The sequence below is a fragment of the Aspergillus tanneri genome (genome assembly GCF_003426965.1).
Source record: "Aspergillus tanneri strain NIH1004 chromosome Unknown AapTan_2_pilon_pilon_pilon, whole genome shotgun sequence".
Lineage (NCBI taxonomy): Eukaryota > Fungi > Ascomycota > Eurotiomycetes > Eurotiales > Aspergillaceae > Aspergillus > Aspergillus tanneri.
In genome coordinates, this window is record NW_022984629.1 from 1,503,100 (window position 1) to 1,521,441 (window position 18,342).

The 18,342-nt window shown below is 48.8% G+C and overlaps 7 protein-coding genes across 7 annotated transcripts; 4 read left to right on the plus strand and 3 right to left on the minus strand.

The window, feature by feature from the left end:
* Positions 1–307: 307 nt before the first annotated feature.
* Positions 308–1,914, plus strand: ATNIH1004_000463 (uncharacterized protein; the record flags this gene model as incomplete). Its single annotated transcript, XM_033565177.1, has 3 exons — positions 308–484; positions 835–1,674; positions 1,771–1,914. The coding sequence occupies 3 exons, from the start codon at positions 308–310 to the stop codon at positions 1,912–1,914; spliced, it is 1,161 nt and encodes a 386-aa protein (XP_033430934.1).
* Positions 1,915–2,461: 547 nt separating this feature from the next.
* On the minus strand, positions 2,462–3,611 carry ATNIH1004_000464 (autophagy-related protein 27; the record flags this gene model as incomplete). The annotated part of the gene is made up of 3 exons (XM_033565178.1): positions 2,462–2,657; positions 2,728–3,208; positions 3,350–3,611. The coding sequence occupies 3 exons, from the start codon at positions 3,609–3,611 to the stop codon at positions 2,462–2,464; spliced, it is 939 nt and encodes a 312-aa protein (XP_033430935.1).
* Positions 3,612–4,507: 896 nt separating this feature from the next.
* ATNIH1004_000465 (tubulin-binding prefolding complex subunit GIM3) lies at positions 4,508–5,192 on the plus strand (the record flags this gene model as incomplete). Its single annotated transcript, XM_033565179.1, has 4 exons — positions 4,508–4,525; positions 4,574–4,711; positions 4,840–4,907; positions 5,000–5,192. 4 exons carry the CDS (start codon positions 4,508–4,510, stop codon positions 5,190–5,192), a joined length of 417 nt encoding a protein of 138 aa, XP_033430936.1.
* Positions 5,193–5,705: 513 nt separating this feature from the next.
* On the minus strand, positions 5,706–8,357 carry ATNIH1004_000466 (transcription factor domain-containing protein; the record flags this gene model as incomplete). Its single annotated transcript, XM_033565180.1, has 4 exons — positions 5,706–6,846; positions 6,901–7,677; positions 7,732–7,829; positions 7,896–8,357. The coding sequence occupies 4 exons, from the start codon at positions 8,355–8,357 to the stop codon at positions 5,706–5,708; spliced, it is 2,478 nt and encodes an 825-aa protein (XP_033430937.1).
* Positions 8,358–11,051: 2,694 nt separating this feature from the next.
* ATNIH1004_000467 (uncharacterized protein) lies at positions 11,052–11,457 on the plus strand (the record flags this gene model as incomplete). Its single annotated transcript, XM_033565181.1, has 2 exons — positions 11,052–11,106; positions 11,240–11,457. The coding sequence occupies 2 exons, from the start codon at positions 11,052–11,054 to the stop codon at positions 11,455–11,457; spliced, it is 273 nt and encodes a 90-aa protein (XP_033430938.1).
* Positions 11,458–14,817: 3,360 nt separating this feature from the next.
* On the minus strand, positions 14,818–15,529 carry ATNIH1004_000468 (proteasome assembly chaperone 4 family protein; the record flags this gene model as incomplete). The annotated part of the gene is made up of 2 exons (XM_033565182.1): positions 14,818–15,045; positions 15,293–15,529. The coding sequence occupies 2 exons, from the start codon at positions 15,527–15,529 to the stop codon at positions 14,818–14,820; spliced, it is 465 nt and encodes a 154-aa protein (XP_033430939.1).
* Positions 15,530–16,260: 731 nt separating this feature from the next.
* Positions 16,261–17,301, plus strand: ATNIH1004_000469 (carnosine N-methyltransferase family protein; the record flags this gene model as incomplete). The annotated part of the gene is made up of 1 exon (XM_033565183.1): positions 16,261–17,301. One exon carries the CDS (start codon positions 16,261–16,263, stop codon positions 17,299–17,301), a length of 1,041 nt encoding a protein of 346 aa, XP_033430940.1.
* Positions 17,302–18,342: the final 1,041 nt, after the last annotated feature.

The following is an 18,342-nucleotide window of genomic DNA, read 5'->3' on the forward strand; positions in this document are numbered from 1 at the left end:
GAGCTAGGCTGTCAGTAGCTGCTACACCGGCGGTGAAACTCCCTGGTGGTTCGCGAACTGCTCCCAACTCCTGGTCTGCGATATTCTCATCGACTTATTTTAATTCTTACGACTCCCTCTTCGAGGGGAGCAATTTAGACCATTGAATAGATTTGTTGCTCTATTTCGATAGAAAGAGACATTTCCCATCATGTCCCCAAAGCCCGTCTTTGTGGCGACTCATCCACGAGCCTGTTCCACAGCTTTTGAACGAGTAACCTCGCCATCTCTATGAAATAAAACCACCTTGCTGATCCATCAGGTCTTCATGACCCGTCGGGATACGATCCAGTGTATCCATGAGCCGTTTGGCGATGCCTTCTACTATGGCCCCGAGAGGTTGGGCACCAGATTTGCCGCCGACGAACAGGCACGTCTGGACAGCGGCTTCAGCCAGTCCACTTATCGTACGGTGATGGATAGAATCGAGCGTGAAGCTTCTGAGGTCCGACCTTTCTTGCCTTTTTTTTCCTTGGTTCTTTTTTATCTCTCTCCCTTCTGTTCGTAATCCCATGTTTCTATCCGTCCTAATCAGATGGATCGTAAATGGCATCGGGAAGTCCTAGATGCATCACCTCGTGTCTATGGTCTTTTCTTCATTTCTTGAAAAAGAAAATGATCTACTATCCCACTACGTGACACGATCCCACACTATGTTTCTCTCGCTTTCTCTGCTACTCCCTTGATTGTGTCGGATCTGAATGGCCTTCCGCCGGATATCCCCCTATCTATCTTCATCCGATCATTTTGCTTTCATCGTCGTCGTGTTCAGGGGAAATACTTACCGGATCGCAGGGCAAGAGAGTCTTCATCAAGGACATCATCCACTATCTCCTTCCTCCAGACGGCAAACCCGCCAGCCTCGCGCCATCCTTGAACAGGATCAAGCGTGGAGTGGGTACCGAGCAGTCTGTCCCCGTAGATCACCCGGTCGGAGGTGTGAATGGTGTTGTCCACAACGGTGGTGTCCACAACGGTGACAACACCATCACTCACACCAACGGCCACTCGGCTCACGGCATGGAGGCAGAAGAAAGCCCGGTCGCGAACGGGGTGCACGCAGCGGCAACACAAAAGCCGGCCAGCACACTCCCGTACGACACGGAACCTGAACCGGGCAATCCCACCGTGATGCCACAGGAACTGTTGTCCAGGTTCCATTTTGCCTTCCTTATCCGCGATCCGCACTACAGCGTGCCGTCGTACTACCGCTGCACGATCCCGCCGCTGGACAAGATCACTGGGTTCTATTATTATGACCCAGCTGAGGCAGGGTATGACGAGGTGCGGCGCACCTTCGACTACCTGCGTAGCGTGCGGCTGATTGGCCCGCATATTGCCACGCGAGAGGAAGACGCCGACGAGATCGATCACCGACTCAAGCCGGTGGTCAGTGGCATCGGGGATGCGCACGAGTCGAGCACGGAGATCTGCGTGATTGACGCAGACGACATGCTGGACAATCCGGGCCAGATGCTCGAGGCGTTCTGTCGTAGCGTCGGCCTGGATTATGATCCGGGCATGTTGGACTGGGATAATGAGGCCGACCATCGGTTCGTCAACGAGGCCTTTGAGAAATGGAGAGGGTTCCACAACGATGCCATCGAGTCGAAGGGATTGGAGGCACGACAACATGTGAGTTTCAGCACTTTTCTACTTGGTTCAGATGAATCAAGACCAATGAATGAGAACCCCAAAGGATAGCACCCGATACTAATGGATCAATATTAGAAACGACCAGCCAAAACAGAGGAAGAATTCGACATCGAATGGTGTAAGAAATATGGTCCTGAAGGCGCCGCCTTGATCCGTAGTACCGTGGACCAGAACATGGCGGATTATCTTTACATGAAGCAATTTGCCATGAAAGTGTAAGCCTGGGTCGAAAGAAGAGGAGAAAGAAATGGAAAGGAAATGAGGGGAAGGAAAGCAGACGGGAAATTAAGGAATACACCCCTTTATAAGTTCAGCTCACCGCTTCTGATGATGGGATATTAGTCCTGATGACGCCATTTGACCCTTGATGATTATTCTTGATTGTTGATTGGAAGTCTGTTGAGATTGCATGTTGGGAGATTGTCAGATTGTCTTGATTGTCATGACTGCCTGTAATGAATTGATTGATTGCTGCTGCCTTGCTCTGTCGTTTCACCGTAGGACCTCTCGACAATTCCTGGGTATAAATATATACTGAGATCATTCTTTCCCTCTATTATCCACGATAAACAACCCAAAGAAAAACATTCCATTCATACAATGTGACTGTATCCAAACTGACGGCATAAAAACGAAAGACCGTAGCAATCTTTCGCTCATTCAACGGTAAATATATGGTCCAAAACATAAATCATGGAAAAAAAAAAAAAAAAAAAGAAGCAAAAACAAAATACGAAAAACCAAAAGAATAGCCCAAGTGCAGAGTCTACACTGCACTGTACCCCCCTCTGGACCCTGTCCCTTGCAGCGTGTTGATGACCCGACGCAGCCAATCCTGGAAGATGTACGGAATATCACGGAGGGTATCACCGTGAGGCAGCAGATCCCAACCGCGGGCTCCGTAGCGGTTGTAGTTCAACCAGGAGCCGAAGATAAGGTAGGCGGCGGCGCACATGAAGAAGCTATATTCATTAGCATAAATCATATATCCAACCCCTGAAAAAGTAAAGGGCATTCCCATGGACAACCTACATGATAATCAACCACGTGAAAAATCCCCAGTGGCCGGATGAATCACTATTATCATCGCCCTTATAATTGTCGCATGCATAGCGAGTCTTCCAATCCAGCCTGAGAACGTACATGTCGTCAGCTTCGGACATATCGAAACTCTTGAATTCAAGACTAGGCGACCGATCGCCGTCTCGTCGTCCCTTGTTCTCTTCCTTATCTGCTCCTTCTTTTGTCGTCCCAAGACCCTCCAATCCCGACCGGTCGGGATCGCATTGGAACTCGATGACCGCATTCGTCTTTTTCTTCTTGTTGTCCTGGTAGCGGTACTCTCCCCCGGACATTGTCAGTCGGAGACCCTCCCGCTCAGGATCATCTTTCTTTAGACGGGTGATTTCCGCTTCCTTGGAGCCATGGCCCACGGGATCGAGTCCTGCTATGGGGAACCCTTGGTGAGAATTCCCGGAGTCGTCCCGAGGGTGTTTGATTTCGAAACCGCAGACTACCGGCGGAGATGGAAGTTAGTAAGGAATTTTATTTTATTTTATTCTTTTTTTTTTTCCCGGCTCTGATACAGAATATAAACAGACAGGAGAGATGTGTAGTATGCGGTAGGTAGAAATTTGTAATTCAGGTCACGTACTGTTTTTGGAAGTGCCGCATTTCATGTCATCCCTGTTGGCAGCCCCCCGAAGGGTACTACATATGTTCAACACGTAGGTGGTATTCACGGTGTAAGTTTCTGTTTCGTTAACGTGCCATAATGTGTGGACTCCGCCTAAGGGGCTGAGGTCGTATTTAAATCCCTCGATTTTAATGCCTTTGCAGTCGAAACCGCTGGCGGAGACGAGACCGGAGAGGGCGGACGAGAGAAGAACAGTGAAGGCAGGGGGGGCTATTCGCATGATGGAAAGGAGAGAAATGAGCGTTGCGTTGTTAACTGGTGGGAGGTTGTTGCTGGCCGAACCCGGACTGGCGTACGGTACAGCGGCGACCGAGTAAGGAGCGGAGTCGAAAAAAGAAAGAGTAGAGAATAGAATGAACAGAGTGGTTGTCGGATCCGGGACTGGGTGTCGTGGGTTCACGGTAAAGACGTAGGCAGCCAGTAGAGCTTTGAGGCTGGGACGGAATGGTTGGTATGGAAGATTGGTCGATATTGGACAGCTCGCGATGCCACCGGTTCGGGATGTTGGTTTTCTCCGAGGCACCTCCTGGATGACTATAAATCCGCTGCGATGTTCTTGCTCGTCCACGAGGATATTTCCAGTTTCAAAATGTGATATCGACGATGAGAAGAAAAGAGTAAAAAACCCCGTTACTGGCTCTTGTTAAACTGGAAGAATTAAGTTACTTTGACACATGGGGAGGATGATGATGTCACCCGACCTGGATTGATATTATTTATAATTCATGACGTTTCATCTAGTTACACTCCAATAATAAAACCTACTAATCCAGGCTTCCTTCCGCTTTTTCTTGCATTCTTTCTTGCTTTTTTTTTTTTAATTTGTTTTTTCTCTGTAGAATTGTTGAACAACCCATGGGAATATACAACACCTACTGTATCGCTATTAAAGACACTAGTTCCTAGTAAAGCACACACAGTAATGACTATCTCCATTCTTTCATGAAAATAAAGAAAACACAATGAAAACATACATGAATGAATATGAATCTATAAAACCAGACCAAAAGAAGATCACATGACACCTAACAACCACCACATCCTGATGACTAATCAATCACGAAAACATCCAAATTCCCCCCCACCGCTGTATATGACCAGCACAATCGCGCCAAAATGATGCAACATCGCATGGTACTCCCTCTTCTCCCTACCCGTAGTGTTTATTGTTAACAGCTGCAGCTGTCCAAAGACGATGAAGTCGCCGTTGGCGGCGGCGAGGATAACGAGGTTCGTCGCGAGGACCAAGAGAAGATCAATCGGTTCAGTCGACTGCATCAGCGAGAATCCGTACTGGAGGAGCAGTTGAAGGCGAAGCAGGTTTGTTTTTTTTTATTTCCTTCCTCTCTTCGAGTCATATCGGCTCTTTCCTTTTTATATATATAGGTCGAGCTCATGTTGGGCTGGGGGTACCTATTCAGAGCGACGCTAAAGCTAATTCCATACAGAAAGATAAAGAAGATCTAGAGGAAGTTTCAACGGAATTGGAACTAGCTGATGAGGATGAATTGGTTCCGTAAGTTCCATTCCTCGTTCATTTTATTTCTATTCCTATTCCCTCCTTTCTTAGTGGGGATGTATGTGTAGAGTTATGTCTAACAGATACAGGTATAAAATCGGAGACTCATTCTTTCAACTCCCTTTGGAAGAAGCACAGACTCTTCTCGCAACTTCCACGGAGCAGATTGATTCCGAGGTCTCGAGTTTGGAGGATAATCTGGGCGATTTGCGCGACGAGATGCAGCAGTTAAAGGTCGCGCTGTACGCGCGGTTTGGTCGGAGTATTAACCTGGAAACTTGAGTTCCCTGTATCTCTAGGGTTTGTTTAGCGGGTGAGAGATTTGATTTTGTGATATCCGGGGGTTCAAGGTTGTCGGTTGGGTTCCACCAAAGTATGAAGGGTGGGCAAATAGATCATAGAACTGAAAAATTCACGTATCAATGATTCTGGGGTTTAATTTATTAAATCTTAGGCAATGCCTTCCTGCATTCATACTCTTTCTGTCACAGTACTATATACAGCGTAGTAAACATTGAAATGGTCATCAATAATTTGATCGTAATACATGACCTCGTGTCAACATGCTCTGCCAGCCCTTATCCTATGGCTTGGGTATCACTACAAATACAATCAATCCATTTGGGGCGTTGGGAATGTATTCAGCACGTCGGTATCCGCACAGTGCTCTTGCTACGAAGTGAGCCGCTCAATAAAGCTGTCGCAGGCCTTTTCGATGCATCCCATGGCAAAGAAATCGTGCGCGATAACATAATTGGAGGAGAATTCGACGTCAGATAGGCTCGAATTTTGCTATTAGATGATGCTCGCGATCGTCATTCGCGAATGGGACGAACTGGACCGTCGGGGAGAGGAGTCGTTATGTCCACTGGCAGACTCCGGGCTGAGATATGTGGACTCCGTTGGCGTGTTGACGGATGGGTCATGCGTTATATCATACTCCTTTAGTGGTTGCTCCTGCTGTTTCTTATGGAGGTATCGAACCGTCTGTTCGACCCAGTCCCAACTGTCCCAGGGCTCGGCTTCTTCAGTAGACATGCTGTCTTTGTACTCAGATTGTCCATGTGAGACTGGACTGCCGATATTAGACGACATCGCATCTAACTGGGAACCTGTTTTACTGCCTTCCCACACCCAGCTGCCGTCCGAGCTGCCTTGCAAATCGCCGGAGACATAGGCCATCATCTCCTCGTCGCGCTCGAGCCCATCCCTGCGGCGATATCGGTCGAGAAGGCACTTCAAGAAGAAAGCAAGATACCGTCCACAGGCTGCGTTGAGCGAGCGGGAGTCCCCAACTGCAGCTCCAGCCTGAACACATACCAACGCGGAAGCGAAATCCTGGCGAAACAGCAGCATAAGTGCACAGCGCCAGATATGGGTGCATATCGTGGTGCCTGCGGATGACGCGAATAATGGGCGCCAGTCCTCACTATTCCCTGGAGCTCCGTGTCCAAGGTTAGAGCCGGCAAGATACCGCATAGCGCGCGAAAGCAATCGCACTGTATCTTGGGATGTAGAAACACAATAGTCCAGTGCAGAGGAACGCACTTCGGGGGGACAAAACGGGGAGATATTATGACGGTGAAGGGTGAGTCGGGCGTTTTGGAGGTAGATAATCGGGGCAAGCGATCGGGGATCGAGAGCTTGGTCGGATTTCGGGTGATATTCCGAGGGAAATGTGACGAGGCAAGCGTTGAAATGTCGCTCAAAAGTATCGATAGTTGCTGTGCTGATGTTAGGTGCTTTCAGTATTCGTGTCAACTGCCCAACTGATCGGACAACATGGATTGTAGCAAGGAGCGAGGTTGTTCGCTGGCTTTCAGGCATAACACCGCCATCATCGGAGATGTATTGCTCGTCGACAACGCAGGGGAGGTCAACATCGCAGTCTTGATCATTGATCAAAACCGGCTTTCCCATTTCCAAAGCCAGAAGTCTGTGAGAGAAATAATAAGCGCCAGTCACAAACCGCGGAGTCAGGACCACTCACCTATCCCAAGCATACATCCCCCACCACACTCGTCTTCGCATTTCCCCTTCAATGGCAGGCCATGGTCCGGATTCAACATGTAGCCCAATTTCTTGAGCTACTCTCACGGCAGAACCAATCCACACCCAGCTAGCCGACTTCGAATTGGCTTCGTACAGGAATATGCTGACCAACAAGGCGGCGCGCGCTTGATCCAGGGAGAAGTTGTCCTGCCACACGTCGATCACCCTGCAGGAAATCTTGATAAACCGTTTGCCTTCCTGCTCCCGATTCTTCTCCAACGTGTGAAGATAGCCGCAAGCCAATATTCCGAATAAGACGGACACCCACTCCCGTGGCATCCCCACAACAGAGCCAGCACGGTAAACCTTCTCATAGTCGTCTCTAAAGCTCGGCCAATGAACTACAGGCAGTACGGAATGAATGCACGCATAATATTGCGCGAGAAGACGATCTGCAAGGTCTTTCGATGGCAGCGGCGGCGGGTCCGAGGTTAACAACGACCTTGGACCCTGCTGGCGATAGGGGTTGGGCACGTGCATAATTTCCCTGCCATATTTGCGCAGGTTGGCACGGGCCTTGGAGAGATCCTGTGCAATAGGAACCTTTGACCGGTGGTGAGGTCGACATAATGCGATATCCGGCAGCTTCAGTTGGGGCTGCCCTGCTCCGTCAATATCAAGATCCATCAGGCTGTCGGGCCTGAGCATTCCCGATCGCAACTGGTTTAACTGCTGTTTGGTCGATAGCAGCTGCTTCTCTAGGTCTTGCACTTGTCTATAGGATAATCAGTACGGGATGGCCCTCTAGTGGGATAGTCATGGAACAAACTTTATGGAGGACATGCGCCGGTTGGTCTCCTTGGTAAACTGGCAGCGCACTTTGCGGTTTGTGCATTCCGTGCAACTGGATGACTCGGAAGCGTCACACTAGTAAATGGGTCGAAGGTTAATCACAAGTGCCAAGCCAGGGTAGCAGGGATTGGGGACAGATACAACCTTAACTTTGCGCTCACGACAAGCATCGCAACTCGGATCCTTCCTTCGTTGACGGTATGCCCTCTTCTGTTGCAAGGGTTGCTGCTGCTGCTGTTGCAGCCCTGCGCCGGGTTGAAGTAGACCCGAGGGACCAGATCCAAGTCCATTGAGTGGCGGTGCATCCGGGAGCATAGAGATAGCCTCTGCCGGAGAGCCACTCGACTCATAGGAGCGTGAGTAGGAAGAAGAGGAAGGCGGATGAGGGGGATGAGGGCTGGGCATCTGCTGTGCCAACGGTTGCAGTAGATGGGCCATCCTCAGTCCGCTCTCGGGTCTGCTCGGTGGAGCAGAAAGTAGAGCAGCCGGAGGACCCTGCTGGAAAGGACCGGACGACGAAGTCACCGATTGCACAGGAGGTAACTCATACGGACCACCCGCCTGGTATTGACTCGTCGAGGAGCGAAAGTAATGGGACTGCATGACGAGGGATAGAGTCCGAGCTCATACACGGAAGAAATTGCGGTTGTAGGGTGTCGAGTTGGAAAGGAGTGAAACCAACCGGTTCCGCCACAAACCACTGAAAAGGAGCGAAGACAGTGGGAGAAGTAGAAGAGGAAGAAAAGATGAGGAGAGAAGGAACAAGAAACCGATTCCCCAACGATGGGAACGGTGAGCTGGGGGCACAATACTAGTTCCGACGCCTCGTAGACCCGACTATATTAGAAGAAAAAGACAGTCGATCAACAAACCAATGGAACAGATAGATAGACAGCAACAGGGGAAACCCGTCCCCAGGAAACAATGATTCCTGGAACTGGTGGCGAATGGGAGCAATTTCGGAGAAGCGGCGAAGACAAGACAAGAGACAGCGTAGTTAGTGCGTAGTGAGTAGGTAATCAATCAGTCAATCGCGATTAGAGTTGGGGCGATCAATGGAGGAGGTATTGACATGCGGACAGATGGAGGACGGTGGCTGAGGCTAGGTAAATTCATCCACGATCAGGTCTCCACTGGTGAATTGAGTGATTTTTATTCTTGCAAGGGGAAAAAAAGAAATAAAATAATAAAAGCTGGAGAGAGACAAAGCAAGATCAAAATGGCGATATCTTCCTCGCTCTCTTACGTTAGAACCTGGAAAATGATGAAAATGGTCACCCAGGAGGGGCAAGATAGAAGGGGCAAACCGGGCCAGGTGAATGGAGGAGCCTGAGTAATAAATAAACAGGCAGTATTTAATAGAAAAAGGAAGAAGAAGAAGACGGAGTCGGACAACGATGGGATATCCACGACTAATACGAAGAGTTCAAAGGGACGAAGAGTCACTCATGAGAGTATCCAATCATCCATGGATTAATCTTCCATCGCAGTGATAAATGTACCCTCTCTACGCTGTATATTACTCCGTACCATCTCGACCGTACCTTTCTCTCTATTTTTACTTTCTCTTCTTTCATCTTCCCACCAAAACCCACTCAGCTCTCCCCTCCTTTCAGGGTCGACCTAACTACCTTCAGCCCAGGAAACGACTCCGAAAGCCTCTCGGCTGACCCCGGCTCGTTAGCCAAAAAACATGGCTGAAACAACGCCGGTTCGAACCCAAATCGGATCGAGAAGGGTGGGGATTCGTAAATGAGCTTACTGCAGAAGCATATACTTAGGAATCTTCTGCCGATATCCTTTGGGTTTAGTTGAGCTTGAGTGAGTTGGGCATCTTTTTTTTTTTTTTTTCTCTTTGGTCTTTTTTTTTCTTGGCCAACAAATAAAATAATGGAATCCCATAAAGATATCGTAGTTACTAGTTGCCTACAGAACACCTGCTGTTCCCACCATGTTTTCAGTATTCTCCGATTCAATCAGAGGCAACCCAATGTTGATGTCGACCATGGGCTTCTCCCATCTCCTTTCTCGACTATTGCTTCGGTGGTCGAGTCGAGACTAAGGTTTGTCATAATCCTTCATAGCGTTAAGCTAAACTCATGTCGGACTGCCTTTCCGAGATCAGTACAGTCGAACCCTGGTAAAGAAACGTTTGGTCTGGGTGCGTTTTATTCGGCTACCCTTGACAGGCACACCACTAGTACCTATAGGCTATAGGTACGGAATACAGAGTATACATGTGTGCTATACATAGAACATCTAACTATCTACCTTTCTCTCCCACCGTCATTGACTGGCCACTATTACTCCCGTATTCACATTTCCTTGTTGGACTGGACTGGGACCATCTCAACGTGGATGGGAGGTCAGACCTCCTGCTAACGTTGACAGTATCCCGAGATCGGCAGTGGCAGCGTACAGTAATTGTCAGTTGTTCTCCCCACGATCCACCGTCCCACCATTAAACAAAAGAGGGTCGGTTGAGGTTGAGCTCAAAGATCCAACCGGTGTGGCTTTTCGGATTGTCCCATACTGAGGCAAAGAGTGGCTATTCTCCTGACAGCCTTGGGAGCTCGATTCTCTGACGCTAAACTCGGTTGTTCATGTTGTTGGCATCCCATCAAAAGTATCCGTAATTGCCTACTTTCCCTCCAACCCATTCTGGTGAGCAATGGTTCGCTCGCTGATCGCCACGGCAAACGTAAGTGGTGCATGGGGCCTGTAGTGAAGAGCCGACAGGTTGGTTTTTTTTTTCTTTTTTTCTGTTACTTTTGTTTATTTTATTTTATTTTTTTCTTTGACTGGCTTACGGGAACATGGAAACTCAAATTTTGCTTTTATCTTAAGATTGTTCTTGTTCCAGATTCATAGCCTGATTGGATTGCCCATATTGATTTACTTATTTTATTTATTCTCTTCACCGATATTACCTGTGCCCGCTGGCGGCGCTTACTCTCCCCTGAACCTTACAATGGATCCTATTCAGCTTGGCGACAAATCTAGTCGTACGGATTAGGATATACAGATTACAGAGTGTTTTGACACCGTGTACATCCTACCTCATCTACCAGTGCCAAGGTGGCCATTAATGTCATTGCATCATGATAAAAGGGGCAACCAAAAAGGGCCAAGAAAAAAAAAGCGTCATTAGGATCGTTGTGACGATCCCTTGGAGTTTCTCCATGATTGGCCAGAGCCTAAGAAAGAGCCCATCTCGGGCGGACAACCGGGACGGTAAGGTAGAGAACGTGAGGGTTAGCGCGTGAGCGGACTGGCGATGAACTTGGGACTTGGGTCATGGTGAATGGTTACGGATCGCGGAGAGTGGCTACTGCCAACCGGAGACCAGACGGTGAGAGGGAAACCAAAATGCATTTTAAACTAAAATGAAACTAAAAAAAATTATACCTGAAATAATGAAATAAACGAAGAAGAGGCCATGGAAAATCTTCTCACCCTGCTAACTACTAATAGATGACGTTTAGCTCGTGATGAAATCCCTATTGTCCGTCGAGCCAAGTCGTTGAACCCAAGCAAATCCGCCATTTTTTGTTTCGCCCGGAGATTTTCGCTGGCCCAAGACTTCGTCCGTGTTTTACCCGACAGTCCATTTGGCGGCCGGAAGACGGACACTACGGAGTCAGAAGTCCTGCTAGGCCCGGAGTACCTCCGGGCTCTGCCTTCCTCGAAAGGGAAGGAATAAGACTATTATTATTGGCCTGTCCATCAAATCCGATTCCAATCAAGGCGGCCATTCCCCTCCTCCTCATGCGAAGATTGCAGGCCTCGTGCTGGTGGCTGTGTCGATCAAGAGTAAGGTTCCTCCCTTGATGCATTTGCTTTCGGTCTGGCCTAACCGGCATTATTTACTCTGTCGAAGTCGGTCACTACTTTGTCTGGTATGTACATTAGTGGCTTGTCATGGTCGTGATATCGACCTGTGGCTGGCTGGCATGCCATTCTTCCCTCAGAGTTCTATATTTACAAGGACACACAGACGCCATCCTTGTGTTTTCCCATCAATCAGAATGGGGGGGTAATTTTCGGATTGTTGGCTGGCGCCCCTCATCCTTGTCATCCTTGTCAGATCATCGGATGCACCGACTAAAGACTAACAACCCAGTCATCCGTCAATTTCCATTTTCGATCGTAAAATAGGGCAAAGGATCTGGGCCCGAGCTCCTCGTGCTTCAGTTGCTACTACAGTAGTTAACTAGTCTATCTACGGTACACCATATGTGCCTACGGATATCTGCACCCTGCAAGTTCCAGCCTCCAGGCCACGGAAGATAGATCCCTGCGTCTTCTGCCATCGATTGTAAACTGCCACTAAAAATAAATACTAATAATACTACCCTCTCCTCCCGTCCTAGCTGTTATCCTTGGCCTAATCCGTGCCTTCCCGACCCATCATGCATAAACGAGAAAGAAAAAGAAAATAAAAGACGAAAAAAGAAATAAGAAAAAGAGCCCCAGTCGAGGCTGTCGCAATTACGCAGTACGCAGAAACCATAATATCACGCCGCAATTTGACTATCAGCCGAAGGATTCCGACGATTCGATTCTGAATCTTGATTGCATGATTACGGAAATGCTCCGTAGTTACCACTTCTAGGCGTAGACGCAGACTACTCGATGCGGAATAATTGCTGGGATGGCCTGGAAGGAAAAGAATGGATATTTTTGACTCCCCCACACCGGTGAGCGATCAATGTGATCAGGTAGCATAGTCGCGGGCTATTTTTTGCTATCACATTGTTGATCTGACTATCTAGCATTGCGCCATCAGTACAATACGAGGAACTGATTTGCCTCGAGAGGCTCTACACTTCGAGCCCATTCGATTATGTTAATGTCTTGAAGATTATTGGGATCAACTCCTGCAAGATGTCAGTTTGATTAAAAACAACGAGTGGGGGAGAATTAAAACTTGAAACATCGTCGTGCTCGTCTCCATTCAATTCCATCGCCTAAGTCAGGACTGAATGTCCTGACCAGCTGCCTTCTTCGGCGCCTGGCTTATCCCTTAGCATGGGTATCAGATCTCTTTCCAGGTGGGACTGGACTCACCTTCTGCTAGGAAAGAAACGGCTGAAGCGCGTAGTCGCACGGGAAAGATGCCCAGTCGGACATACCCTCTTTATTGGATCAGCACGGATTCCGGCCCCATGTGGTTCTTCCCGTGACAGTCCGCTGCCACACCCCATTCTACCTTATCCAAGGTGACATGAGCGGCTTTCTGGTGGTAGGGGATTTCGATTGATCTTGATCTTCCTGTCGATTACGTGGTGATCGGTCAGAACTGAGCATTAGCGTTGAGCTAGAGCTAACTAGTCAATAGCCGGCGCAAAGACGGACAGACGTGAAGCTCCGATGGGAAATTCAAGATATTCGACCTCCTTATTACTCCGTACCTAGGTTACGGTCGGGGCCTACCTAATCCCCTAGTACTATCCTCGGCCAGTTCCGTGCATGGGCCATACCCCTCCAATCTCACTACGGAGTATGTATAGCACAGGGTCTGTCTCGTGTTGATGATTCCAGACCCTCAACATCTGACTGGTCCGACTTCCCGTTCCCCTCTTGTCAGCCTCGATGATCAGGATGGGCGACAGTCCAATGATGCTTACGACATCGATGTTATTTGGACGCAACGGTCCACGTGGGCCATGCATTGACCTGTTTCAAAGTCCGTGGCACTTTGGTGGTGGTATCTCATCATCCTTGTCTGGGCGGTCCTGATCAATATCCAAAGTTGCATTGGACGATAGGCTCAATTTATCTGATTACAGTCGCAGATATGGTATGTATTGTATAGAGTACTGGACGATACATCCTGTCAACCTGGCACACTCATTTATCAATGGCCCCCATTGAATGGGTCGGAACTGTACACGGTATGACTCGGTCCCTGCAAGACTAACCATCCCTCTGAATCGAGCTAAGGACTCCGAATGGGTAATGTCACTTGCCCATGGACCGGGAGGCAGGTACAGAAAGCAAAATGACATCAGTTTGGCTAGTGTCCGCAAGTACCTTGGCGTCGGAACAGGGACAACCAGATGATACCTAGAGGATATTGTATCAAGTTAATAGCCGGGGTATATAGACACAGAGTACCTCAGGAATGCGTACGAGCTGGCCCATGTGACATATCTAGGATCTTCCCAGCTCACGGAGCACGGAGTAATTACGCGCACATATATACGACGATCAAAGCCAAGTCCAGGACACAAACGCTCCACTTTGGGTCCATTCTCGGGTTGGATTCCGAGGCAGAGACGAATACACCCATAAGCTGCGGGACGCGTAGCCGAATCTTGGACCAGGACTGGCTCTTCGCCTTCGCTAGTTTCTTCTTACCTAGTCAGATACCACCTCATCTCCTGGCTAAAATAGATAGGATAGGATAGGCTAGGATGAAACCACGATCAAGGATCCCAGTGGAGTCTATGTAGTATAGACGTGTTTCAATCATTGTTATCTGCCTGCGCGCAATCGTACCGAGTAACATCGGGTGACCGACACATTTCTCCATCATGCAAGCTTTATATAACCGTCCAACCGGAGTTCGTGGCTAGGTGGCACTAACAGGGGAGGGGGAGGGGTGCAAGGTCTTTCGGAAGCTCGGGTGTAGGTCTCGGTCTATTTTTATTTATTTATTTTATTTTATTTATTTTATTGGATCTGCCATGGCATTCACTCATAGAATAGAGGAGTTGTTATTGTCCTCCAGTTTGTCGTTGCAATGGTACTTATTTCATAGATTGATAAAGTTAGCTATACACGATGTTACATTCATAAGAGTGAACAAAACGACTGTAAAAACGGACGGACAAGCCCCGATCTCATTACGGAGTAACAACAATCATATACTAGTGTGGCGCAGTTGAGTTGCAAATTAATTAATCCTAAGTGTGAAGGGGCAGGGAAATGCAAATAAAACAATCTCCAGTCACAACCGATCCCATCCGATTCCAAACACCATCAGCGTCCTAGATAGTCATATACCAAACAGCACAAGCCTATTGCTGCAAATAAGAAGAAAGAAAAAACGAAGGACCTAATTCTTTCGCTCCCAACGCGCCATAATCACATCCACTATCTTGGCCAACCCCTCCATCTCCTCTTCCACGGTGAGACCTAGAGCCGTCGGGTCGAGGCTACAGCCTACGTAGACAGGGATCCCCATGCGACGAGCGAGGATTTTGGCGACGCGCGTGGTGTATTCCACAGAGGGCGAGTTGTATAGCGTTGTGGAGATGGCTGAGCGTGAATTGGTGCGCTGAGTCTGTAAGCATATTGAATCATCATTTTACGAAAAAAGAGGAAAAAACAACATAAGTATAATCATGCTATAGTATTGGATCGCAGGCCAAAGTCAAGGCCAAGGTCAAGACCACAAATTGCCAAGTTAGTAAGGTATGTAGCCAATCTGACTATAGTTTCAGAATTGCCAACCCTACTAAGGTATTTATTTCCCTTGACGCTTATTCCGCTATTATAATCTATAGGGACATATTCGTATTGCTACTTACATCAGGCATGGCATAAACGAAACTTCCCATGGGTTTCAGCGTCCCTCCCGAGTCTCCGGGGGTCGACGTGGCGAGAAACACCGTGGCACATGTATCCAGTATCGTTAGATGGATGTGCGCTGTCGTATGAAGAGCCTTAGGCAGGGGGAATGATATCTCTTGAGGATGAGGTTGGAGATGAGATGTCATGTGGTCAGGGTCGGTTTGAAGTGGTACGGCCTGTGATGCTGTTGTCATTATCCTCTTCTCCCTTCCTTCTTGAATAGAGGGATAAATTAAAATAAAGGCCGGGTGGAGGATATGATAATTATCAAAAGCACTGTCGAAATCGGAATGTTCGTGATACTGGAAAGTAGACGGTCTGAAGCGAAAGAGTCGACCTCGAGCGATCGAATCATTTGAACTTGACTTTGGTTTCCCCGCCAAAAAGCGGATCCACCGTTCCCTCTCACATCCGCTGCAAAACCACGTTCTCTGCGCATCGATCATGTTACACAGGAACTGTTTGTCCTCGTCATAATTATCATTTGCATGAGGTGACGGTGCAAGACGGGTTCATTCTAGCCATGGCATCGGAAATACAACATGACAATTTGGAAGAGACTCGCAGCTGGGCCGGGGATTTCGATCCCCTAGATGACCCTGAAGAACGACGGGTGCTTTTTGCTGCCCTTAATTCGTATAGGTGTGTATGAATTCGTGACAAGTGGGTTACTTCTCCGGCTCTCTTTTCCTGGCTATGGATATGACGACATTGGAGTCATCATGGTGGATTGATATATCCCTTGGCTTGACTTCCTGCCTTCTATTTCTGTTCTGTTCATATTACTATTACTGCATGCAAGTCAACGAGTTCAATCGCATTTGTGAAACTAAAATCTACCAGGCAATATCGAAGAACGGCTCACATGAACACAACACATCGTCGGCGGCAGGCCTTCTATGCGCTCCCATCTTCCCACTGGCAAATGCTGGCAGAGCCGCCGTTCAACATCTTGGACAATTTCAGCCGCGTAGACGATGCCATCGATGTCAACGCGGAGATCGCAGATGCTATTCTGGCCACAGGGCTTGCCTCCTTTGGCATCCCAGCCAACCCCGATGCGGCCGATCCGCGTCAAAACTGGCACGGAACAGCAACGCCGTCTGATGTCAACAAGGCGCACTCGACTATTCGCCAGTTCTACCGGGACTGGAGCTCCGAAGGCAAAGCAGAGAGGGAGGTTTGCTACGATCCCGTGCTGCAAGACCTGCGGGACGAGTTTGGCAAGCGAAATGCCTCAGAGGCAGAGCCTCGGGTGTTGGTGCCTGGCGCCGGGCTAGGGAGATTGGTGTTTGAAATCTGTCAGGCTGGCTTTGCGGCCGAGGGCAACGAGATCTCATACCATCAGTTGCTGGCCAGCAACTGGATACTGAATCACAGTCGGGGTCCCCACCAGCATGACCTGTACCCTTTTGCATTACATTTCTCGAACCTCGTCTCCCGGGACCAGCAGCTACAGAAAGTGACAATTCCCGACCGACATCCTGGCGCTGCGATGATGGAAGCACAGGCCAATCCTGCGACGCCCTTTGGGACGATGAGCATGTCGGCGGCGGACTTTGTGGTCCTCTACAATCAGCCATCTAACCGGGAGGCATTTGATGCCGTGGCCACGGTATTCTTCATCGACACGGCCCCCAATCTGATCCGATACATCGAGACCATCCGACACTGTCTCAAGCCCAATGGAATTTGGATCAACGTCGGGCCCCTTCTCTGGCATTTTGAGGATGGGAGCAACCGCGAACACCAGGACGGTGACCATCCACAGGGCATCGGGGAGCCTGGTAATGTGGAGCTGACGGAGACAGAGGTGTTCAGTCTCGTGGAACGAATGGGATTTACGCTGGAGAAGCGACAGGCAGTAGAGGAGCGGCTTTTATGTGGCTACATCCAAGATCGGGAGAGTATGCTGCAGCCACTGTACAAGCCATCCCATTGGGTAGCACGGAAGAAGCAAGCATAAATATAGAACAGTACTATCTAGATCCAGGGCCCTAAATGCATGCATACATACATACCCGCAGAGGATTCGGGGAGGATTAAGGTTGCCTGTTATCCTCGACAATTACAGGGTCCTTCTAAGTATAGAACTTGCGCCTTGTTGCCTGAGCCTCAGCCTCGTACGGACGGGCGGGGATTTACCATACGGTATGGACCCGTACGGTACCAACTTCAGCCGCACTCCAACAAAGAGATCCGGGTCAGCTCTGGTCAGGTCGAGCCTTGTCCCATGGGTCTCCTTTCAGGCACTGGCTCTCTTTCCCCGTCGTTGTCGATCTCTACTAGTTGTTAAACAACCATGATAGGGTTTTTCTGAGGATGAAAAAATGGTTTCGTCGTACGGTCCTCAATCTAGATAACCATTGTCACAGAAATTGTCTTTTCTGAGCCGAGATGACCGAGAGCTAAGAAAAATCCCAGCTCAACAGCAGGGAGGGAATCCTGATGATAAATCTAATCCCCACCCAAGTGCCCCCGCGATGAACTCCATGTGGAATGGTACCATACCGTATTTTGATTAGGTATCGCACCGTACCGTACCGTACCAGATGATACGCGACGGGAGTGCATCCATGGTTCCCGTGCAATGGTAGTGCATGGAGATGAAATAAATGTCTGACTGCGTAAGATTCACTCACTCTACATCCAGTTCCTGCAAACAAAGAAGGAAAAAACGTTTCGAGTGTCCTTTTAGTCAGGAAGTGGAAATCCAGAACCCTCAAGCAGACAACCAACAGGTTCCAGGCGTTGTTGGTTCCTTCATTCATTCCACGCCGGATCCCACCGCTCTTCGTTTCCTTGTCTCCTCCTTCGGGACTTATCGATCGGTTCGTCTCGTCCTTGTCGTCACGGAATGCTGGAGTGTTTTCATCTTCCAGTGAACAACTGACATTCGCCAGTTTCTGACATTCTCTCTCCTCGTGTTTCTTCCGTGTTTTTCCCTTTCCCCGCCCCCCGTCGACCATCGGGCAGACCAAGCGAACTAAGCGTCTCATCACGACCG